The sequence below is a fragment of the Dendrobates tinctorius genome, unplaced genomic scaffold, assembly GCF_039654945.1.
Source record: "Dendrobates tinctorius isolate UK_male_01 unplaced genomic scaffold, ASM3965494v1 ptg000029l, whole genome shotgun sequence".
Taxonomy (NCBI): Eukaryota; Metazoa; Chordata; class Amphibia; order Anura; family Dendrobatidae; genus Dendrobates; species Dendrobates tinctorius.
Window position 1 is genome coordinate 30,788,508 of NW_027361697.1, and position 25,492 is coordinate 30,813,999.

General features: G+C 46.3%; 1 protein-coding gene across 3 annotated transcripts in view; it reads right to left on the bottom strand.

Moving 5' to 3' along the window:
* SH3GLB1 (SH3 domain containing GRB2 like, endophilin B1) overlaps nt 1–25,492 on the bottom strand; it is a 61,539-nt gene that overhangs the window by 21,933 nt on the left and 14,114 nt on the right. For all 3 annotated transcript variants that reach the window (XM_073571505.1, XM_073571504.1, XM_073571506.1), the window contains exons 3-5: nt 11,507–11,635; nt 5,090–5,223; nt 3,108–3,200 (exon numbers count right to left, since the gene is read on the bottom strand). In XM_073571505.1, coding sequence (XP_073427606.1) covers nt 3,108–3,200; nt 5,090–5,223; nt 11,507–11,635 — 356 coding nt within the window. The remainder of the gene's footprint in view (nt 1–3,107; nt 3,201–5,089; nt 5,224–11,506; nt 11,636–25,492) is intronic.

Sequence of the window (25,492 nt, forward strand, 5' to 3'; positions counted from 1 at the left end):
CAGCTGTCAGCTTTAGCAAGACTGGTTATGAAAAGAGGAGTCTCCACGCAGTTTGTTATTTAAATAATATCATCAATAAAATGTGGGGTCCCACCCCCAATTTTGACAACCAGCCTTGCTAAAGCAGACAGCTGGGGGCTGGTATTCTCAGGCTGGTAAGGGGCCATTGATATTGCCCTCACTCAGCCTAAAAATAGCTGTCCAGAAAAGGCACATCTATTAGATGAACCAATTCTGGCACTTTGCCAAAATTTCCCACTTGCCCTGTGGCGGTGGTAAGTGGGGTAATATTTGTGGGGTTGATGTCACATTTATATTATCTGGTGACATCAAACCCACAGATTAGTAATGGATAGGAATCTATAAAGACACATATCCCATTACTTATCCTATAGTTGTAATTTATTTATTTAACACAAAGCAAATATCAAGTCTTATTTGAAATTAAAACACACAGTATTCCTTTTTTAATTTAAAACCAACAAACACCGTTATACTCACCTAACACCCATTCCATTGAAGCCCTTATCTCCTGTAATAAAACAAATAAAAAACAACCATAACCCTCACCTATCAGACGTTCTGTCCCACGCCGTAATCCATGTCTGGGGATAAATAGTTTTAAACCTGGACTGTGCCAAGATGCGACAGTCCAGGACGAGAACCACTGATCAATGAGCTGCTGCGCGCGCATCAGCGACATCAGGTTACCACCAGTCACGGAAGCTGCGTTCCCAGCCGGGCTGAACTGCGGTGACTCCAGCACTGTGAGAAAAAGTCACTTTGGTGAACTCACTGAGCTGAACTCCGACTTTCTCACAATGCGAAAGTCACTGCAGTTCAGCCCAGCTAGGAATGCAGCCTTAGTAACTGGAAGTAATCTGATGTAGTCGTCGCTGCTCACTGATGCTGCACTAGCTCAGCTCAATCAGTAGTTATCAGTCTTGACGGTCGCATCATGGCACTGTCCAGTTTGAAAACTATTCCCCCCCTCCTCCGAGACATTGATTACAACGTCAGGCAGGTGAGGCATATGGTTGTTATTTTTGTTTTATTACATTAGACAAGGGCTTTAACGGAATGGGTGTTGCAATCATCTGTCATTTTTAAATAAAAATGGAAACGTGCGTTTTTTTATTTTAAATAAAAAAGGACTTTTATACTTACTATGTATTTATTTACCATACAACTATAGGATTAGCAATGGAGAGGGGTCTTATAGATGCCTCTCCATTACTAACCCGTGGGCTTGATGTCATCGGACAATACAAAGGTGACATCAACACTACTTGCTACTACCACAGGGCAAGTGGGAAGAGGCAGGCAAAGCACCAGAATTAGCACATCTAATAGATGTGCCTTTGCTGGGTGGCCACGGGCTGCTATCTTTAAGCCAGGATGCCAGCCAGCCCCAAGCTTTTCTTTTTTTTTTTTTTTTTTTTTTTTTTAGTTACTTTAATTTAAAAATATGGCATGGGGAACCCTCTACTCTTGATAACCAGCCTCGCTGACAGCTGAGGGTTGCAGCCCACAGCTGTCAGTTTTATCTGGCTGGTTATCAAAAATACAGGGGAACCTACGCCAGTTTATTCAAAGTGCAAGCAGTGGATGATAAATACCATCAGCCTTCGCCTACTCTCGCTGTTATCAGCTGAATACAACTCATTGTCCCCTGCTAGCGCTGATTGCAGCACCAGCAGGGGAGAATGATGCAAGCTGTCTTCAGCACCTGGCGCGGGTGAACAGTGAAAACAGTAGCGCTGCTTCCCAGGTGCCGGTACTGATGTGGCACACACGGTTGCCACTGGAAATATCAGGATGTGTGAAAGAGGACTAAAGGAGTGTTCAGATGCTAAAAAAGTGGAGAGGTGGAAAACTGCAACAAAACTTCCAAATGAAAACCAGCATAACAGGTGAAAAATTGAAAATAAGCGTTTCACCTACAAAAAAACCACATGAGCAATTAAGCATTGCAAAACCACAGATAATCAAGATAAATGACAAAACTGGGGTCTAAGTGCATCTTATGAGCATACCCTCACAGTTCAAGCAAAGTGGATTTGATTTCATAAAAACGCATGCCCAATGTGCGGTTAAAGACGCTACAAAACAGTTCTTGGGTGTTCTCAGGCTGCCAATAGAATTAAATAGAGGAAGAAATGCTCCAGGTAACATTGTAATTGTTCATTTAAAATGCAGAACTACAGAGTTACTGTATTAAACACACACAAAAAACAAACAAATAATGCACACCAAAATATAGTTTTGCAAAATTTGGAACAAACACATGGAAAACATGCAGGAATAAAAAAACCTTAGCTTTTGTGCATGTGGGAACATGTCAGAAGCAGTTAGAACCTAATCTATTGCTAGAGGAATGGTCCCTGTAATGTGATCAGTCAGAGGGGAGAAGAGGAAACCAAAATCATATTCTGTCATATCACCAACACCTATACACTTAGGCCTGTTTCACACTTCCGTTTTTTCAAATCCGTCAAAATCCGTTGTTTTCCGTAAAAAAACGGATCCGCCATTTTTTGCAGGATCCGTTTTTTGTCCCATAGACTTCCATTACGGTTACCGCGGATCCGTCAAAAAAACGGATCCGTTTTTAAAAAAACGGATCCGTTTGCATCAGTTTCCGTCAAAAAAACGGAAACGGATCCGTTTGGCGGACACAAAAACGGAAGTGTGAAACAGGCCTTATGGATTTTACAGCTGGTGTGAAAATATTTACTCAAACTGGGTCCATCAGCCATAACAGTGGTCAGATGGTCTGTGGCCCCTGGACAGGAGCCGTGAGAGCCACCACATGTGTGCCATGTTACAAAGGAGGATACTGCTCTGCGCCATAGACCATACAGTATTCTTAATAGCGAGATGTAACCAGAGACAGATCTGGTAGGGTAACTGCCATTGTTCCCACTAAATGGAGGCAGCTATAGATCGTCAGCACAGAGAACAGCGTCTACACAACAGGAATCTGGGACGTTCCCATTGTTTGACCACAATGAGCACATGTTGCCAGGTCAGCTTTTCCATCTTTTAACCAGGAGGGAACAGGAGGGACATTTTTTTCCCACTAATTTATCATAGTATCTACTTACTGAGGCTCTGGCTTCTGCAACTTTGGCTTTTTTCAATCGGGTCTTTGCAGCATCCAAATCCAACCTTTTATTCTGCAACAGTTTCCGTTCTCTCTGAGGAAGGAGAAAATTGAGGGAGCGACATGACTACATCTGCTGCAATATGAGAAATAAAATCTGAGAAATATGATGACAAAGTTCATGGAAAGTATCATTTCACTATGCAGCACAGCGGTTTATCCTATGAAAGCTGAAATCACAAGAAATGCTAAGTATAAAGCAGAGTGGGCGGCCGGGAGGCAGATTTTTCTCTTTGTGTAGAAGACCACACTAAAGCAACATCTCTAATAAACTAACCTGCATTTTACATTTAATGATCAGTGGTAGAAAATGCCAAGGCACGCTGGGAGTTGTTATATGTGTAAAGTTAAAAAGGCTCAAACAAGCATTATTGGTCCTGACTTGAGTAAACAGAAGCAGGTATACAGAGTCTGCATATAGAAACTGCAATGGCCGTTCTTGGGTACTGAGGTCACCGCAGTTCATTGGCCTGGCTTGTAATGCAGCCTCAGTGACCAGCAGTAGCCTCATGACGCTCACAGCAGTTCTCTCCTGGGGTTCTCAGCCTGCTCGGCCGCATCTTAGCACCATCTAGGTTGAAAACCATTTATCACAGACATGGATTACTGCATGGGACAGATCGAACAGGTGAGAGATTTTTTTTTCCTTCAACAGGAGACCAGGGCTTCAATTCAATAGCCGTTACACTCCCAATGGTTTATTTTTAAATAAAAAAAAAAAAAAAAAAAAAAAAAAAAAAAAAGTGCTTTAATTTCAAATAAAGGACTTTATTCTGTTTGTGTTTATTTACAGTACAACAAAGCACCAGACTTGGCGCACCTAATAGATGTGCCTTTTATGGGGTGGCTTCAGGCTGCCATTTTTAGGCTGGGGTGGAGGTTGAGCCCAATATCCATGGCCCCTTACCAGCCTGAGAATACCAGGCCCCAGCTGTTCGCTTTGCCAGGCTGGTTATCAAAAATACAGGGAAACCCACGCTTTTTCTTCTGATTTATAGCGCAGTTTGATGAATACTCCGATCAGCCCACGCCTGATCTCGCTGTTATCAGCGACAGCAGGCGTATGCTGATGGGAGTAGTAGACACATCAGCAGACACCTGTGATTAGAGGTAAACTTTTTACCTCCGGTCACAGCTCGGCTGCACCGCTATGACTGACGGTAATGATTTTATCGCCAACCAGACCCTGTGTTTGGCAAACAATGGATATACAGGCCCCACTATTCATGTGGACTCGACCATCCATGGGGTTCGCCCATCACCATTTATGATCTGACCAGCTTTCTCTTGAGTTTTTGTAACATTAAACAAGGTTTTCAGATATTTTACTTTTCCTTCTTAAACAGAGGTGGTTATAAAATAAAGTGAAGTGTACTCACCGGCACCAGCCCGTGACTATAGATACGTGGCCCAGGTGGTCTATCAGTACAGGAAGTGATCACGTCCGTTTCTGATATCACCTGACTACTAAGGCCTTTAATTGGCCAGACTAGAAAAGGGCCCTTCTAAGCGGCTTATTATTCGGTCACCATAACCGCTGTAGCTGATCACAAACCTCATTTAGATGACCTAAAGATATGGTGTCATCAGCTGGAGCCGCAGCAGTTACAGCTCGGCTAAAGAATCGATCGCAAATATTAATGGCACAGAAACCTTTAGAGGAAAACAAATTATCCCAAGCAGGCACGAAGATCATAGTTTAAAGGAGGTGTCAAATGGAATAAAACGCATCCAGAATACTTAATTGGGAAAAACAATTAAATTGTCATTGCAGTCACTGGCTAGAAGTCATTTTTCAATGGAAACAGATGACTTTTTTCAGAACTTGCTAAACAGGAACATGACGGCTGCCTGAGTAACTGAGTAAATGCTGTAGAGAATCCGGCAGGGACATGATCGAGGTCTGCCGTACGCCATACTTACAGAAATGGTTTTATAGTCTCCTTCTATAAAATTCCTTAAGGGAGTGAGAAAGTTAATGGCTCCCGTCTGTACAAGTTCCCGGTGAGCTCCTCCTATTCGCTTCTGAGTTTCCCCACATTTAATGAGAGCATTTCCTGAAATACAAAAGAGACCGTGTTACCCACAGAAAGTAAGAAATACAAGAGACTAATCCAAAATTAAAGTAATGCAAGTGTACGAGGACCCCCAATGAAAAGCACATACAAGACCACCTAGTAGAAGGACCACTGCCATTCTGGGGTATGCTGCACATTAAACCACCAAGTATCATTAGAAACCCTCTGAAGAAAGCACTATGTACGGCAGCAGCTGCTGACCTGATGCCGGCTGCAGTGGGAAGTGTAGAAAATCAGTTACAATGCCAATTTTTTTTTTATTTTACACCATATTGATAACAAATAGGGTGCAGTACCACCTCTGAGTAACATCCTGGTGCTGTGTTTTTTTTTTTTGGAAAGCACACAGACCTAAAATGTTTCATAGCTCAATACATTCATCAGTTTTACTATAATATCTATGTATATACACCTAGCCTGTGAGACTCAGTGTCCTATTCTCACCTGTTTTGCTAATAGGACTAGGCCATTAGAGTTTATGCAATCTGTACAAGACTGATAGAAAGCTGAAACACAGTCTGACTCCAGTGCATCAGAGGTTCACCTGTTTTTAACTTAAAGTTTAAAAAAAAAAATAAAAAAAAAAAAATAGATAAAATCTACAACTGAGGACCTTTCTGATCAACTTTCATATGGAAAAAGTTAAAGGGCTTGTCTCAAGAACAAAGTACATTTTAATTAACAAATCTTAGAATAAAATATTGGAATATAATGTTATGAAAGCAGTAAAAAGCATATGGCTCAATTCAAATATGTAGTACAGGATAAAAGAAACCTTGAAGAATACAGAAAGCATGATGCAAACAAAAAGTGCCCAAACAGTAAGACCCCCTCCCACACAGTGAATTCCTCCACATACAAGGTATGATGACCCTACTGCACCCTGCCACCCTCAATAGGAAAGATAGGGGGGGGAAAAAAAAAAAAAAAAAAAAAAAAAAAAGACCCCATCACAGTATGATTCTCCAACTAATCCCACCCCACAGCATAGTGGGCTTCAAAAATATTATAAAAAGAAATTTAGATATATATATATTTTCACTTCTACCTATTCCCCCACATCTCGGTAGAGTGGGCGCATTGTAATGACATCATAGTGCCCGCAGGTGCAGAGGGGGAATGATGGAGAGGAAGAGTCAATCCATCACGGCTTTCAACTGTAGATTGGTATTTAAGATGCAGTTATAATTCAGAGTGCAATGCGGGGGGGGATTTGGTCTGTGGGACAGAGTTTGACACATCTGCCTCCTTAGATGGTCCAACACCCACACAGATGTGTGAATATAGCCTTAGGATGGGCTTCTTAAGAGAAAGTCATTTGCTCTATGTACAGCACGGCAGTATCACAATATACAGAACAGGCAACGATTACAGGTTAACGTCCTCTAAACTTTTGGAAAATATGAAGAAAAAACACCCCACATATACACAAACCATCACTTTTATCATATTTGGTACCGCCACATCTGTAAAAGTCAACCAACATAAGCTGTATAGTACACACTGCAAAGGGGGAACCTAAACACTAACATTGGGTATCACAGTAAAACATACTGAACCGAGAACCATGTCACCAGATCAATTTTAGAGCAACTTGTCCCATGAAAAGATAGTCTATCACGACGTGAACTAGATTCTTCTGTTTGATGGATGAGACACCCATTCAAGTCTACGGGTGTGCAAAAAAAATAAATAAAAAATTCCTATGCCATACCCAACCACAGTACAGCACCGTGTATGGATTCATTGTGATTTTGTCATTTTTTTTTGGACACGTGTGTGAGCCTATCCTACTAGTTATTTAATTCATGTAGCCAAGTATAGTTCCCTATCTATAAGCCATCGCCAGGGAAGCAATGCTAAACTCTCCAGTTGTCAGGAATCCAATGCAGACGATTTAAAAAAAAAAAAAAATAATAATTTTTTATGCCCTCACCTAGACTCTGCAGTCAAGGAAAGTTCTGATCAGGGGGCTGAAAGCAGTTTGCCAGCACAGAACATTAGGGAAGCCCTTCATGTGCTGCCTTATGTAGAGGAGCGGCTTACTTTTCATAGTACTTTTTACATGATGTTGGCCCGGGATCAGTGACAGACCTTTGGTGGTGATCGTCTATGCTTGGCTCTCGCCAGGTAGTGGGTATGAGATCTGTGCCAAGAAGCAGCAGATGTGTCAGACTTGTAACCTAACATACAATGAGCCAGCAAATTCACAATAGAAATCCTCAGGATGGCTAGAACCATACTAAGCGATTCCAGGAGTGCCTTGCCTACATGTCACAGACATTAACATTAGTCACTACCGCCTTTAATACCAGTAATCCCCTACTAGAATGGAGTCCGGGTTCTGGTATTTCAGGCCTGGAGCTGCCAAATGACATTTTTGCTTTAAACACTCCGGATGTAAGGTGAAAATGCCAATAAGAAAAGACTTAAAAACCCCTTCATCTAAATGTAAAGGCTTTTTTTTTTTAGTGCTGGATTCTTCACTGGTCACAGCTATTGAGCTTGTCCAACACACAATTCACTGCAAAGGTTTTCCTGCAGCACTCATGTTCAAAAACAAATGGGCGCAAGTTTTCCTGGAACGAAACCGTTTGGTTTCTGAAGTTGAATATGTATCATTACAGAAGCGAATGCTGATGTGATAACACCCATTATTTATACAGAAGATGACGTCACGCTCCCTGCTGGACAGTTTGTGCTACTCAGATCATGTAAGGGTGGCCGCAGGTATCTTCTGACCATATGTGTAACCCCTTCTGCCAAGATCTTCATGCTTGTTGAGAGCAGCAGCAGCTAAATAGCTTTTATGGCTCATACACACTTTTTGCTGCTTTAAAAAGAAGCTACAACTTTTTTTTCTTTTTGGTGTCATTTTTTGTTTCTGGTTATGAATTATTCCCATAACCGAAAAATTCCCATAACCGTTTGCATATTTTTTGTTTATATAGTCAGTAGCATTATTGACCACGTGCTGTGCAGGTGGACTTTAAATATTTCATTGTAGACTTTAAAACACGTCAAATAAATCATTGCTGAAGAACCGCTCTAGTGTTATACAGAATTCTATCCCTTTCTGAACTGAGCCTTGGAACAGAAATAAAATAAAAAAGTTTTATCATCATAAAGGGATAAAATTGTAAAGTGGCTGTAAAACAAGCAACTTTGCAATTAGCCTCTTATTAAAAACTACTCTGTTCTTAAGAAAGCAGCAATGTTTAATTCTATAGTGTAGAGCTTGTTGCCAAGGTTACCAGCAACATCACCGGTGTATCAGCGGTTGCAGGTTTCCTAGGCTAGGAAGCGCAGCTCTGAAGACGGCCGGATCACTAGATACAGCGCACTTCAGTGTCCATGCCCATCTCCAAAGCTGAAACCACTAGAAAGAACACCGGTATAAATTGGCAGTAAAATTTATAGATATTACGCAAGCTTAAAAACATGAAATACACACAAAAACAGGGATGCTGCTAACCAAACGGGGAGCCATATTACACGTTGCCAAAGAAAAAAAATCAAATTCCATTACCGTCCTTTAATTACAGCAGGCATAACCTGCACCCATATCCATAGGAAAAGATACATCCAAGAAAGCTCAAATAGAGGCAAATTCTATAGTACAAACTATAAGTAAAGGCAATCACAAGTGTGTGGGGGGAACAAAAAAAAAAAAAAAAAAAAAACACTATAAAACACATGGACGTTATTCAATAACTGCGTAAGGGCACTTACATGATTGAAGAGAAGTCTTAATGGCGTTCCCACCGCCCCAATGCACGTTTCACTTTTTCGAAGAAGCGAAACGTGCGTTGGGGACGCCACTGAGACTTAACTCTTCAATCATGTAAGTGCCCTTGGACGTTATTCAATATAACTGCCTATGTGTTTAAAGTTTTTTTTCCACACTTGTGATTGCCTATACTTATAGCTTGTACTATAGAATTTGCCTCTATTTGAGCTTTCTTGGATGTTTTCCTATGGATATTGGCGCAGGTTATGTCTGCTGTAATTAAATTATGTCATATCTATTATCCATTATATATAATGGCATGATTGATTTAAATTTTTTGGGGCAACGTGAAATATGGCTCCCCACTTGGTTAGCAGCATCCCTGTTTTTGTATTTGTGTGTATATAATGTTTTAAGTTTAAATAATAAAATTTATATATTTTACTGGCAATTTATACTGGTGTTCGTTCTAGTGGTTTCATATAGTTATCAGTTTTTGCCGTTTGGACAAAAAAATTTTTTGGGGGTTCTTTTCTGGTTACCATCTCCAATGCTGCAGAGTATTAGGGAAAGAGCAAAATAAGTAAAAAAATTTGCTTGCTTTATATTTTTTATGCTTTTATTACATACTGATTTTATATGTGAAGGAAACATGAATTCATTTTATTTTTTATAAAAAAAGGGAGGCGTTTATGCAGACCTATAGGAACCTGTATGAACAGACTAGAGACACTAATCTGATTCTGAGAAAAATTACATGGAGCGAAGCAATAGCATGTACTAAAAAGTACTGTATAGAGTATCAAAGAATAAGATTAATAGTGGGTACACATACTTTCTTGTAAAATAAATGGCAGACAATTTGGAAAAAAGCATTAAATCAGGAGGAACAACTGAACGATAAGGTCAAAAAATGATAAAGGGCAGGTAGTTATAAAGAGTAAAACATTTATTGAGAAAAAAAAAAGAAGGGATAAAAAAGGTGGCACTAACATACTGTATGTCGCTAGTGGCTTTTATCTCTTCATTTTTGTCTCAATTAATATGTTTTACTCATAACTACCTACCGTCCCTTTATCATTTTTTGACCATATCGTTTCGTTGCTCCTCCTGATTTATTACTAATCTGATTCTGCAGTCTTTCTTCACTCCTTCAACTTTATCTAGGTATAAATTGTTATTTTTCTTATCTTAAATGGATAAAATTGCAATGTGATTAATAAGCAAGTTGCTTGCATTCACAAATTATCTATATTTATCATTATTTCTTGGACAGAACTTAAAAGGGATTTTTTACTGGATGTTACCAGCCACCTCTGCAGTCAAACATGAACAATGCTTACAAGCCTGTTCCAACAGCTCCTGTAAGCTCGGCCTTAAAGCTGGCTCGCATGGCTGGACTACATTGCTCGCTCACAATCCCGGCCAGATACAGGTCAAAAGTGCTCCTCCGATGCTGCGAGCAAAAAACTTTTCCCATGCCGTATGGGACAGAGCACAGTTCAGGCCAACAGAAGAATAATGCTGGTGTGGCCCCAACAATCATTCAGGAGCATCCTGTCCCCTCCAGCATCCCAGGAGACTGGAAAGCGGCGAGTTCCAAAGATAGGAGGACAAACTATTAATGTAGTGTGAATTACCTATAAAAGCGAAGAGGGCTGCCCCGTTTCAACCAGAGACATGTAGTCCCGGAATTAGGCAGCTCCAGTGGCATCTGGAGCAGTAAAGTTGGATATACTATCCTAAGCTTGTTCTGTGACATTACCTTGTAATTCCAGGACTGCATGACTCCAAGAGAGGCTGGTAGTGCTCACAACACTGTATAGCTGCTGCTTAACTTCCTGCTATAAGGCTCATTACAGCGATCTTTAGAAAGTTGGTAGTATTGTGTATAACATTACAAATGCCCCCCGAATCAGAATGTACAGAGACAGTCTCTGAACTTCCTGCTCTCTCCAGACAAACTTGTGACCACTGCAGCCAAGCATCCTGCGATCGCCTGCAGCGGTCACACTCTTGTCCGTCTAGAACAGGAAGTACAGAGATGGACGAGGAAACAAGGCAGTTGCGGAAAAAGACTGGAAGGGGGGTGTGGTGAACATGCTTTTATTTCTTTCATGCAAGCTAAATGTGATTTAAAATATACTGGTCAAAAAATAAAGGGAACACTAAACAATATATTGTATTGTTTAGTGTTCCCTTTATTTTTTTGAGCAGTATAGTTTTTTTTTGGGTGGACAGCCACTTTAAAAACCCTGAGAAAATTTTAAAAAAGGCAATGTGTCAGGAATTTGATTCCAGTTTCTTCAACACCCGAGTACTGTGATGTGAGCCTAATTGTCTAGTTGAAGTAGTGGTCTAGAGAGAACATCTTCAAATGGATCAAAACGAGAAGTATTAAAAAAAAAAAAAACCCAGCATAAAGTGAACAATAAGGAGTTTACCAATGACAGTAGTTAACATATGTTGTGTGGGACTCTGCTCACTGTTCCAGCTGTGCAGCCTTCAGCCAAAGCCGTCGCAGATACTCACCGTATGCTGTTCCTGGACCAAATTCACTCCCAGCATCAATCATATACTGGGACAGCTGCTCCTGATTATTCAAGCGGCTAGGTGCTTTTCTGTCAAGTTTCTCGTATACAAACTCTTCTATCCTGGCATCTAAGAAAGTGAAGCAGCAAGAACAGCCAGTAAGGAAAGGGTCAAAATATGTATGCCTAGAGAGTCTGGAAGAGACATTAATGAGCAATGAAAATCCTTAGACACATACAATTAAATGGGTTCTCTGGGCATATAATATTGATGACCTATCCCACGCTACACGTGGTGCTGTCTGCTCCGATGAATGCTCACATCTGGCCGCGGTTGGGCCTGGTACCAGTGGATCGTGGAGTGTGCAAGACTCTCAGATCGGAGGATAGGTCAGCTTCAGCCAGTTACTGGGTAGATGGATATATTACGAGTTCAGGTGTACCTATACGAAAAATGTAGAGGTCCAAAAATCTGTAAATTAAGTGGATTTTTACCATAGCACAACAACTAGACGTGTCATAAAAAGGTGATCAGTGGGGTCCAAACACAGGGGCCACAGTCAATCCAGAGAATGACGTCTGACCGGCATGCAAAGCCACATCTACTCTGCCCATCCTTTGAAGAAAATATAGCGCAGGCAACTCCATATCACCTGCATCCGATGTAAGCATTGAAGAGGCTCTGGGGTTAGCATCCATTTCGTAGAGCTAATCTCTCGCAGCCTCTTCATACAGCTTGTTAGAAAGCAGGGTTGTGGAGTCGGTGTAGATTAGGTCAGAGTTGGTATAAAATGGATCGACTCCTAAAATAAATTGGGTACAGTAGTATAATGCAGGATGTGCTGTAAATTCTATCATACTTTGAGAAAGTTATGACATATGCTATAAATATCTGTTCTGTTCCTGATCTAAGGATCTCGGCTTTTAGTGGAGTTGAATCTGTGCTGCACTTTATGTACGTGCTCAGTAGTGACCAGCGCTGTGGAGTCAGAATCAGGGAAATTGAGGAATCGGAGTCAGAAGTTTGACTTACCAACTCGACAGCCCTGTTGGAAATTATGCCAATAGGCCATTAATATTACATCAGGGGACATTTGATTAGCCTAAGAATTAGCCAGCAATTTTAAAAGGTTGAATAAAAGGATATGCCATTAATTACACTAAATCAGTCAGGTCTTCTACATGTAACAGTGAGAGCTGTCCACAGTCAAACAGCTTCAAGGAACCCATGTCTGTAAATTATGGAATTCACAGCAATCTTTGTAAATATATTACAACACTTTGTATTTCAGTACGGTGAGAAGTCAGTTTACACAGGACATCACAGTATTTCACCATCTAGGAAACAGCAACGACTATAGTTTTCTTTTTAAGGGGGCGAGGATGCATCAGAGTTCCTAATCAATGAGTATGTGGCATCTCAAGCTATATGACAAGCAATGTCTGATGCCATGGACAACCCAAATTGTTTAGTAGTTTTCCTCATTCTTAGCTTGTACTTGAAACTACATCAGAATTGATAGCCATTTACTAACATATTGCCCCCACGATACTAAATGCACTTCCATGAATCAGCTGCCAGGAAGCCTCTCAAAAGATGCAGTCAGCGTGTCTGCACATTTCCTACATCAGGGATTGAAGAGCTAGATCATGGAATTACTGTAAATGCAGCTTTTGTGTACAAGTTTCTATCATTTAATACATTCCAAGTGTTCAGGTCATGTTCACACTTTCAGGCACCTGTCACAATTTAAAAGGGTTTTCTGGTGAAAAGTTTTTGTGTAGCCACAGTATAGATGATTAGGTTCTTTTAGCCAACATTTTAGATCTGCACCGATCGTGAGAACGAGGCACTTTTATCCCCATTAGAATAGAGGCGCAGAAGCACACTTGTGTGACTGCGGCTCCATTCATCCCTTACGGCGCTGCTGAGCGCTGCTTTTTTCTGCGAGCCCCCATAGAGAATGAATGGAGCGACGAATGAGCGTCCTACTTGTCACTATTTTGTAATGTGCAAGAAATATCCTCAATCTGCCAATCTGTGCAGGTCCAAGGGCCAGACCAACACTGATCAGCAAGTTACCACCTATTCTGCCAGAAATGCGCTAGACTAGGATTTATACCCAATTTACTCGGTCTGGAAAAGTCTGCAGCCTGTTCACACTTGACATGGATTCCACACTGAAGTCAGATACTAGCTAACTTCAAGGGATAATAGTAATGTTACCAGGGTCAATTCATGGCAGAAAATGGGTGTTTTAGCTTTAGATTTCTGCTATGGATTTGCTAATAAAAAAAATTAAAAAATTTTTTTTTTGATGAAATTAATTAAAACACCCCCATGGGGGATTTGTTAATAAATAGTAAATCAACCTCATGTAAACCGAGCCTTACAGCGCATGTGGTGCTAGGAGTATCATAGGTGGGACAATGCTTGCACATAAAGTATTCCCTGACGGCAGGGTTCAGGACTGCTCAAGCTCTCCCTTATACTAGCAGACGTAGCTGCAGAAAATCCCATCTATTGCTGAAAGCACATGATTGCGGAGACTGTTTCTCAATCGGAATAGTTGCAGTCTTTCCAAGATATTATATTAAAATCCCAGTAGAGTTGAGCGGGTCTAACAGAGGAAGGAAAAGGGGGATTTGGTCACAGGAAGACTGCCATTATCAGATAAACACATGGCCTGTTCCTAAAGTCCTTGTATATAAAGAAGTCTTGGGAGTTTTAAAAAACAAAAGGCAAAATTGTTAGAGGAAATCACCAGCAAAAAGCCAAACAACAACCGTCCAGATACTAGAATACTTCTAAGAAATTGTGTGGACGACATGTACAGTGGAGCCTGCCGCACACAGAAGGATGTCCTGAGGTCGGCACACACAAGGTCACCAGGATTACAGCAGGGTAACGTATCTGTCCAGAAGTATGGAAGAGATGAGCAATAGGCAAAAGGGGTGTAAAATAGAGCCAAGATCACTGACTAGCGGCTCAGGAAACTGACTAAAGGTACTGTCACACTAAGCGATATCGCTATAACTTGTGATGTTATAGCGATATTGCTAGCGATATCGCTGTGTCTGATACTTTCCTACGACCGGCTCCCTCGCTGGTTATCGCTGATCGCGCGAGAACGTCCAGGACTGTTTCTCGTCGTCAGCTTCCTGTGGAAAGATGAGCGTGGAGCCGGGCGGGAGGACGCAGGATCGCCTAGTGTGACAGGTAAGTAGCGATCCCCGTCCCCAGCGATGTCGCTGGTGAGATCTGCCTGTGTGGCAGCTCACTAGCGACCACTTAGCGATGCACCAGCGATCCTGACCGCATCATATCGTTGGTACATCGCTAAGTGTGACAGTACCTTTACACTAAAGGGACCGACACCTCAGGTTTAATGGCAGAACAAGAGGAAATGCCGCCATGCAGGAAAAGGTACTCATCAACAAGGGACAGGGGAACTAGACTGCTCCTAGACATTAGAAGTAGAATGGCTAAACACAACAACCATCCAATATGTAGGAGAGCGTCAATGGTAAATCTGGGGAGGCAGAAGGGTTAGACATACCGAATTGCCACATGCCCGATTCCTTGTTACCCCAAAAAGATCAGCAGTAATCAAAGGTCTCTGAATGTGGCCTTTTTCTCTCCCCCCATTGAAAATATATTGACCCATTGTACATCGTATGTGGGGTGGAAGAAAACAGAAGGAATAGATTTAGACAGAGCATGTGGCCAATAACTATTTTATGTGTCTAGGACGCCTAAAGGGAGCCAACAAGAGATCCATGGCGAGTGAACCATGGACAGCATAAATCCTAAGCTTAGCTGCACGATTGTCGCCATACATGCTTTACTATGAAACCAGTAAGGGTTTCAATAAAAAAACAAAAACAAAACCAAAACATACTTTGTTGGGCTGGTGGAGGCCATTTGACTGTTGACTAGTCCGTAGCGTCTGCCTACACCTAAGGGTATGTGCACACGCTGCGGATTCCGCTGCGTTTCCGCAGCGGTTTTGGCCGCTGCGGACCCGCAGCAGTATTTGCTGCGGTGTACAGTACCATTCAAATGAATGGTAAAAAACAGGATTTTTTGGGTTGCTTACCGTAAAATCTGTTTCTCGGAGCCTTCATTGGGGGACACAGAGACCATGGGTGTATGCTGCTGCCACTAGGAGGCTGACACTATGCACAAAAAAAGGTTAGCCCCTCCTCCGCCGTATACACCCCACCAACCGGCAGGAAGTTCCTCAGTTAGTCAGAAAGCAGTAGGAGAAGTACCAGAATAGATTGAGAACAGAACAAACAACTCAACTGTAACAAACCGACAAACATAAGAACAGGAGTTGTAGAACATGGGAGGGTGCTGTGTCCCCCAATGAAGGCTCCGAGAAACAGATTTTACGGTAAGCAACCCAAAAAATCCTGTTTTCTCGTTCGCCTTATTGGGGGACACAGAGACCATGGGACATCCCAAAGCAGTCCCTGGGGTGGGAAACAAACTTCCATCAGGCCAGTGGACTCGCCACCGCAGCCTGCAGAATCCTTCTACCTAGGCTGGCGTCCGCCGAAGCGTGGGTGTGGACCCTGTAGAATTTCACAAAGGTGTGAACCGATGACCACGTTGCAGCCTTGCAAAGCTGCAGCGCGGAAGCTCTGTGGCGCACCGCCCAGGAGGCACCCACCGCCCGGGTAGAGTGCGCTCTGACCCCTGGAGGGGCCACTCGATGCTTGACCCGGTATGCCTCCAAAATTGCCGATCTGATCCAGCGCGCAATAGTGGCCTTTGAGGCTGGGTGACCTTTCCTCGCCCCGTCAGGAATGATGAACAGAGAGTCTGACTTCCGCAAGGAAGTCGTCCGGGCTAGATAGACTCTCAATGCCCTGACTAGGTCCAGCTTGTTCAAGGACCGCTCCCGAGGGTGAGCTGGCCTCGGGCAGAAGGATGGCAGAACAATGTCCTCATTGAGGTGAAACGAAGATACCACCTTCGGAAGAAAAGAGGGCGGAGGCCGCAGAACTACCTTGTCCTGATGAAGGACCAAAAAAGGAGAGCGGCAAGAAAGTGCTGCCAATTCCGACACGCGCCGGATGGAGGTAATGGCCACCAGAAAGGCCACTTTCCAAGAAAGGAGGAAAAGGGAAACGTCCCTGAGAGGTTCAAAAGGAGGACCCTGCAGAACCTGAAGAACCAAATTAAGATCCCAAGGATCCACGGGCGCTCGGTACGGAGGAACCGTGTGAGCCACACCCTGGAGGAAGGTTTTGACCTGGGGCCGGGAGGCCAGCGTTTTCTGAAATAAAATGGACAGTGCCGAAACTTGACCCTTCAAGGAACTGAGAGCAAGCCCCGCATCCAGCCCTGCCTGCAGAAACGCCAGAATAGAAGGGAGCGAAAAAACCAAGGGCGCGATGTCATTGGTCTCACACCAGGAGAAATAGGCTTTCCAAGTACGGTAATAGATCTTCGAAGAAGGCGGCTTTCTGGCGCGGATCATGGTATGAATCACCCGATCAGAGAATCCTGCCCGTCTCAAAACCTCGGTCTCAACAGCCACGCCGTTAAATTGAGCGACCGAGAATTGGGGTGGCAAATCGGGCCTTGAGACAACAGATCTGCCCTGTCGGGAAGCTTCCAGGGAGCGTCCGCGAGAAGGTTGACAATGTCCGCGAACCAAGACCTTCTGGGCCAATTCGGGGCGATGAGGATGACTGGAATCCCCTCTGCTTTGATTTTCTTCAACAACTTGGGAAGAAGAGGCAGAGGAGGGAACAGGTAGGGGAGCTCGAACTGTGACCAAGGGACGGCCAGAGCGTCGGCGCCCACTGCCAGAGGGTCCCGAGACCTGGACACGAATTGTGGGACTTTCCTGTTGAGGCGAGATGCCATGAGGTCTACATCCGGAGTTCCCCACCGACGGCAGAGCAGATGAAACACCTCCGGATGTAGGGACCATTCCCCTGCCGCGAGACCCTCGCGGCTGAGGAAATCGGCGGCCCAGTTGTCCACGCCGGGAATGTGAACCGCGGAAATCGTTGGAACAAAGGTCTCTGCCCATTGAAGAATTCTGGACACTTCCGCCAGAGCTGAGACACTCCGTGTCCCCCCTTGGCGTTTGATATACGCCACCGCTGTGGCATTGTCTGTCTGAATCCTGACATGCAGGCCCTTGAGGCGCCTTTCCCAGTGGACGAGAGCTAGATGGATCGCTCGTATCTCTAGGACATTGATCTGCAGAGCCGATTCCTGAGTCGACCATCGACCCTGAACAGTGTGATTGCGGAACACTGCACCCCAGCCGATGAGGCTGGCGTCCGTAGTGACAATCTGCCAGTGAACGGGAAGAAAAGACCGCCCCAAGAGAATGAGGGGAGACGTCAACCACCAGTTGAGAGACCGCTTGATCCGGCATGAAAGACGAACCGGACGATCCAGAGATAGAGCCGACCTGTTCCACCTGGACAAAATGGCCTGCTGGAGTGGCCTGTCGTGAAATTGGGCAAAGGGAACTGCCTCTATCGCCGCCACCATCTTCCCCAGGACCCTCATGGCTGTCCTGAGGGATGGAAATCGTGTGATCTGTAATGATCGCACGCCCTGCTGCAGGGAAAGGATCTTGTCTTGTGGGAGAAATACCCTTGACCGACGAGTGTCGAACAGAAGGCCCAGAAACACAAGGCGTTGAGTAGGGACCAGACAGGACTTTTTCCGGTTGACGATCCACCCAAAACTGGACAGGGTGTCTAGAACGATCGTCACACTTAGGCGGGCCTGTTGAAAGGAGGGAGCCTTGATCAGGATATCGTCGAGGTATGGAAAAAGAACGAGACCTCTGATCCTCAACAAGGCCATCGACGCCGCCATAATCTTCGTGAAGACTCTGGGAGCGGTGGCGAGCCCGAAAGGAAGCGCGACGAACTGGTAATGTTCGTGGTGAATCGCAAACCGCAGGAACTTCTGATGTCCGGGAAATATGGGCACATGCAGATAGGCATCTTGGATGTCTATGGAACCCATGAATTCCTGCTCCTCCATGGAAGCAATTACCGAGCGTACAGACTCCATCCGGAAGTGGCGAAGGCGAACTCTCTTGTTGAGTAACTTGAGATCCAAAATGGGCCGAACTGCCCCGTCCTTTTTCGGCACCACAAACAGGTTTGAATAAAACCCTGTGAAGCGTTCCGATTCGGGAACGGGCACAATCACCCCGGAACTGAGAAGAGAGGCGATGGCCGAACAGAACCCCGGGACCAAGGCCGGATCCCTCGGCGGACGGGATTGGAAGAAGCGATCCCGTGGAAGAGAAATGAACTCTATTTTGTATCCTGTTGATACAACCTCTCTGACCCAAGCGTCCTCTACTGAGGCGAGCCAGACGTCGCTGAAGAAAAGAAGTCGACCTCCCAATTGGAAGGGACCCCCGGGAGACCGATGGTAGTCATGCGGATGTAGACCGTCCAGATCTAGATCTGGACGGTCTTCCCTGGGAAGAGTGGGACCGCCAGGACGGAGTGGGCCTGAAGGAAACCTTCTTTCTTTCCTGACGTGCCTGTGGCCTTTGCTGGTTGGAAGGGTTTTCCGCCGTATTGAAACGGCGGAAAGTCCGAAAGGAACGAAACTGACGCCTTGGAGGAGGTCTGCGAGGCTTGGAGGGGAGAAGAGAACTCGTACCTCCGGTAGCGTCCTTAATAATCTGATCCAATTGTGATCCGAAGAGACGCACTCCCTGAAAAGGTAGATTGGTCAGAGACTTTTTAGAGGACAAGTCCGCCTGCCAGGCCTTGAGCCAAATTGTACGTCGGATTGCCACGATGTTACTTGACGCCTGAACTGCGCAAGATGCGGCATCCAGGGAGGCAGAAAGCAGATAATCCCCCGCATGGGAAATCTGATTGGCGAGATCGGCCAAATGCTCTGGTCGTGCCTTATCCAAAATGCCCTGCCGAAGGTCGTCTGCCCAAGTGGATATGGCCTTTGCTGCCCAAGAAGAAGCAAAGACTGGGACATACCGCTGACGATGCCGCTTCGAAGGCAGATTTTGCTAGAGATTCTATGATCCTATCATTAGAATCTTTTAGAGACGCCACACCTGACAGCGGAAGGACCGTATTATTAGAAAGTCTGGACACGGGAGGGTCCACCGAGGGAGAAGTGGCCCAGTTGTCCATGAGCTCTTTAGCAAACGGGTACAGTACGCCGAGACGCTTTCCTCTTTGAAAGCGTCTGGTCGGATCTACTCTCTCCCTTGTAAAAATCTTTCCAAACTCAGAATGGAAGGGAAACACCCTGGATGGTGTTTCCGCCCGTCTGAACGAAACCTCCTGATCTGAGGATTTCGCAGGGGCGTCAGCGATGTCAAAGGTATGGTGAATCGCAGCAATGAGGTTTTGCACCGTAACCTTCATGTTCACATCCTGGTCCGAATCCAGCTCTAAGACGCCTTCCGATTCCGAAAGCGCTTTGCCTGACTCGGGAGAGGAGGCCCGAGAGGGAGACTGCTGGGGACTATGGGGTGAGGTAGGACGAGGGGAGGACTCCGCCTGGAGGTCCTGCCTGGGCCTCTTGCGACTGCCGCTGGCTGGCTCAGATGGGACGTCCTGAGACGTGCTGGGTCCCGCCGAAGCTCCCAAGGGCAACTTGTCCAGAACGGCTACTAGGGACTGAGACACCTTGGTGAGGTCTGCCACTGACTGTGATAGAGAGGAGGCCCAGCCCGGCATGGGGGGCTCACTCACCACTGGGGCTATGGATGGCTCCTGAGCGGCGTCGGGCTGGATTGGATTGCTACAGTCCAGGCAGAGGGGAGTGGACTGACCTGAGGGAAGTTTGCGATTGCAAGAAGAGCACGCAAAGTACTTGACTAAGGTGCCAGAGGAGGCAGGGGGACGAGCGCGGTCAGACTTAGAATTAGACATACTGACGGACAGTCACTGAAGCCTTGCCGGAAGGTTGGGGGACAGGAGGCAGAGGAGGGTGTCAGTCTGCAGTATGCAGAGCTACTCACGGTCCGGTGTCCTATCGCAGCTTCCAATAAATGGAGATGCACGATTCGTCCGGCTTGCTGGGGCACGGCTGAGGGAACAGCGTCCGGCTGACAGGCTGTGAAAATGGCGGCAGCCAGAGAGGAGCCGAGCAGGAAGCGCGCGCTTTCCTGCAGATGCAGAGGAGGGAGGTAGGCGGGGCTAGGCGCCGATGATAAAAATGGTGCCGCCCGCTAAGATGGTAGGTGGGAGGGACGGCGCCGCCTCCGGGAAGCTCAACCTGAGGGGAGAAGGCCGTGGGCGGGCTTAGAGCGGGCGGGAGGGAAGCCCGCCCGAGGATGGAGGCGGGGGGCGTGGCCGCGACGCCAGACAAGGCCCCAGATGAAGCCGGGGCCTGGATTAGAAGAGGCGGCCGCCTGTCAGCACAGGGCGGCGCTGGGGCGTCGCAGAACCGCCGCGGTGGCCGCTACTGAGGACAGCTAGGGCCCGGCAGAGGGGGGGGGGGGGGGGAAGAGCTGTCCGATAACCAGCCAGGGCCCAAATAGCTGCAGCGGCCGCCTGGAGACGACGCGGAGGCGTCGCAGCACTGTCACAGCGACCGCTGCCGAAGAATCCATGGAATGGCCTGGCGTGGAATCCGCAGGGGAGAATGGGACTCAGGTCTCATACTTAGCCTCCTGATCCGTTTCATCCAGCGTACTGTTTCAAGGAGAGTATCCTGCGCCTCAACCGACCGACCGGCTCTGGTAGGCGAGTGGGTGGGAGACGGGGAGCGAGGACCATCTGGAACGCCACATCCATGTTAGGGGTCTTGGTCCTGCTGTAGACTTATGAGGATACGGGGTGGCAGTACACGCCGTACTCATAGTCTCTTTGTGAGACTACAGATGTGACTATTCACACTGTATCCCTCCGGAAAAACCTGAAAAGAAACGACGCACATCGAGGTAGATATGGGTCTAATCAAAGACCCGTGTCCACCTCCTACTGACACTAAGCTAAACTGAGGAACTTCCTGCCGGTCGGTGGGGTGTATACGGCGGAGGAGGGGCTAACCTTTTTTTGTGCATAGTGTCAGCCTCCTAGTGGCAGCAGCATACACCCATGGTCTCTGTGTCCCCCAATAAGGCGAACGAGAAAAAAAACGCTGTGTAGACGTTGCGGAAAAATCCGCGCGGATTTGCTGCGGTTTTGAAACCGCAGAAAGAAGTGACATGTCAATTCTTTCTGCGGAATCCACAGCGGGTTCCTATCTCCACCATTGTGGAGATGGTGAATCCGCAGGGCAAAACCGCAGGTCTTTTGACCTGCGGTTTATCTGCGGTTTTTGCAAAATCCATGCGGATTAATCCGCAGCGTCTGCACACACCCTTAGACTGCAACTAGGCAAAGGGTGGCCCATGGGACTGAGACAGCCAAAGGGGTTGCACCATGCATATGCAACACCATACCTGGAGTACTGGTTTGACCACTATCGGCATCCTCAGGATGTAAATAGCAGTGAATATAATGGTGGTGGACGAAGCCGCAACTCCCTCTTCCATCATTCAGTGCGTGTGACAGACAGCACACATGATGACGTCACTCCATTATATACGCTGTTTGGAGAGTCAGTGCACAAATCAAAGACAGGAGCACAGAGCTGGGAGCAAGGAGAGTGATAGATATATGTGAATCTGCATACAGTGAGGCTATGTGGGGGGACTGATAATGTATATGAGGGGTTGTCAGCACACTTATTCTTTAAAGCTGGGAAAGAGTATGTAAGCTCCATGACTCCAGCATAAACACTGTCTGCTTTGAAGAATGAGATTTTACATTATCTCCTTTATGAAGTTTCTTATGCAAAAAGTGATCTCTTTTCTTACCCCCTCAAGCAGCCTTGATGTGACCCAGCAGTATAAATAGTAGTGTTTTAGGGTATATAGTGTGAGAATCATGTGGGAATAGTGGATGAGGGCAGGTATATCTCGCCCAGATTCCTTTCCTATGTGGCCTAGTCTGGTCAGTATTGCACCTGCTTGCTAATGAATAATGGGAGGTGGATATAAAAGGATGCCAGGTGGTTGTGTGAGTGTCTCAGCCTGGGAACACAGAGAGCCTGTCTGTGTGGGAGACACACGTGAGTGAAAGCAGTGCCCACTGCAACTGTGGTTTGGCTGGACGGGAGAAGCCTGCCAGTTGGTAGTTAGGTTGTACTTTGTTTAGTTAGTGCCGGACAGGCAAGGATTTGTTTTATGTTTTATTTCTTTATGCATTGCTTTCACCATTAATAAACCTGACCCAGTGTCAGTTATACCCGAATCCCAGCTCTGCGCCTGAGTTTCATGCTGAACGCACGTGACCTTTGACCCCAGCAAAGGCGATCCCGGAGTGTTTTATCACATTGTGGTGGAGAACGCGGGCATCACGTTGCAAGCATGAGCATGGAGGACGTGGTGAAAGCGCTGGTACAGTCCACCGCCGTCCAGCAAGAAGCTAATCGGGTGATGATGGCCCAGCTGAAGGAGTTGGTGGACATGACAGCTACCGATCGTTCGCTTCTCCAGCAGGTGGCGCAGCGCCTGGCAAGCCTACATGAGGTTAACCTGGAAGCCGAGTCGAGAGTGATTCATGCGAGTCGGTACTGGCAGAAGATGACGACCGAAGAGGACGTCGAGGCATACCTGACCACGTTTGAACGGACGGCGGTGAGAGAAAAATGGCCGAAGGCACGATGGGCCGGCCTGATTGCCCCGTTTCTTTCCGGTGAGGCCCAAAAGGCTTATTATGACTTAGAGCCTGAAGCTGCGCAGGACTTTGACAAACTGAAAGCCGAGATCTTGGCCCGGCTGGGAGTGACGACCGCTGTCCGTGCACAGAGAGTGCATCAATGGACTTATAAGCCGGATAAACCACTGCGGTCACAGATGTTCGACCTGATCCACGTGACGAAGAAGTGGCTACAACCTGAGGTGCTGACAGCGCCAGAGATAATCCAGAGAGTCGTCATGGACAAGTACCTGAGAGCTCTACCGCCAGCCCTGAGGAAGTGGGTAAGCCATGGAAATCCTGCGACGGCAGATCAACTAGTGGATCTGGTTGAACGTTACTCCGTGGCGGAAGGACTCCGAGATGACGCTACCCCACCTCGTTCTTCATAGTCTCCACGTGGAACCGGTAAGACTGTTCCAGGGAGTAGGGGAGATTGAAAAATCCCTAAGACAGTGGGGGAGGAAAACGGGACTGCCCGCACTGCGAGGCCGAGAGTAACGAACTATGGTCTAAGCAAGGGGCCCATTAGGTGTTTCCGCTGCCAAGAGATGGGACACATTGTTGCGAACTGTCCGCTCACTACTGAACCCATGCAGTGCGATGTCACAGACTCTAAAAACCGCATGTCTATGGTTGCACGGGTAGTGAGTGTGAATGCTGGTCAAAAGGAGGTGGAAAAACACTTGTGTGATTTAACTGTTGATGGAAAAAATGTGGTGGCATTGTTAGACTCGGGAAGTGTGGTGACTCTGGTGAAGGCCAGTCTGGTGTCAGCCCCGACTGGACCAGCAGACAAATTTTCTGTAACGTGTGTGCATGGAGACACCTGTTCGTACCTCACCACAGTCATATGCATTACTACTTCCTATGGGTCTGTGCAACATAAAGTGGGACTTGTCCCGGCGTTATTGCAGGATGTTATCCTGGGCCGGGATTTTCCCCACTTCTGGCAATTGTGGCAGAATCAGTTGAAACCCCAGCGTAATAGTGTACATGATTCTTCTCCCACGGCGCGTGTGGGTCCCGAACCCCTGGAAGAGGTCTCCCCGGAAGACTCGGGGGAAGAGTCTGCTGGAAATGACCTGCAGTTCCCGTTTTCGGTCATGGCGGGTGATACGGAGGAGACCGACAGCCGTCCACCTCCCCGTTTGCTGGATTTAGAAGTTCAGAAAGATGACTTCCAAAGCGAGCAAATAAAGGATCCTACCCTTTCTCAGGCTAGGACAAATGTAAAAGTAATAAATGGGGTACCCGTAGAACCTGGCTCTAGGCTGGCATATCCTTACATGGTTCTGGAGAATGATTTACTATATCAGATAGAGAAAAAGGGGGAAGACACGGTGCAACTATTAGTCGTGCCAAAACCCTACAGGCCGAAGGTGCTGGACCTGGCCCACGGACATGTGATGGGAGGTCACCTGGGAGTCCAGAAAACCACCGAAAGGATATTACACTGTTTTGTTTGGCCAGGCATGCATCACGATATTCGTGTATATTGTGAGTCTTGTCCTGACTGCCAAGCCTCTGCGCCTAAGCCCCGGTTCTGTAGCCCTCTGGTACCCCTACCTATTATTGAGGTCCCGTTTGAGAGGATTGGGATGGATTTAGTTGGACCCCTTCCACGGTCTGCACGTGGACACCAACATATCCTGGTCATCTTGGATTATGCCACTCGTTACCCGGAGGCCATCCCTTTGCGTAACACGGCCACCAAGACGATTGCCAAGGAACTGGTGCATGCGTTTAGTCGGGTCGGTATACCAAAACAGATACTGACCGACCAGGGGACCACCTTTATGTCCAGGGTAATGAAGGAGCTCTGCCGGTTGTTACAAATCGAACTGTTACGCACATCTGTGTATCACCCTCAAACAGACGGGTTGGTCGAACGGTTCAATAAAACTCTGAAGCAGATGCTGAGAAAGGCGATAGACAAGGATGGGAAGAACTGGGACTATTTACTTCCGTATTTGCTTTTTGCCATCAGGGAAGTGCCCCAGTCTTCCACGGGGTTCTCGCCTTTCGAGTTGTTGTACGCCCGACGTCCTCGTGGACTGTTAGACGTTGCAAAAGAAACCTGGGAGGGTCAGGTCACTCCGTTTAAAACAGTGATAGATCCCGTCACACAAATGCAGGACCGTATTGCGGCTGTTATGCCTATAGTCAAAGAACACATGATGCAGGCTCAAGGAGCCCAAAAAAGAATCTATGATGGGGCACCAAGATCCGTACGTTTGCACCCGGAGATAGGGTGTTG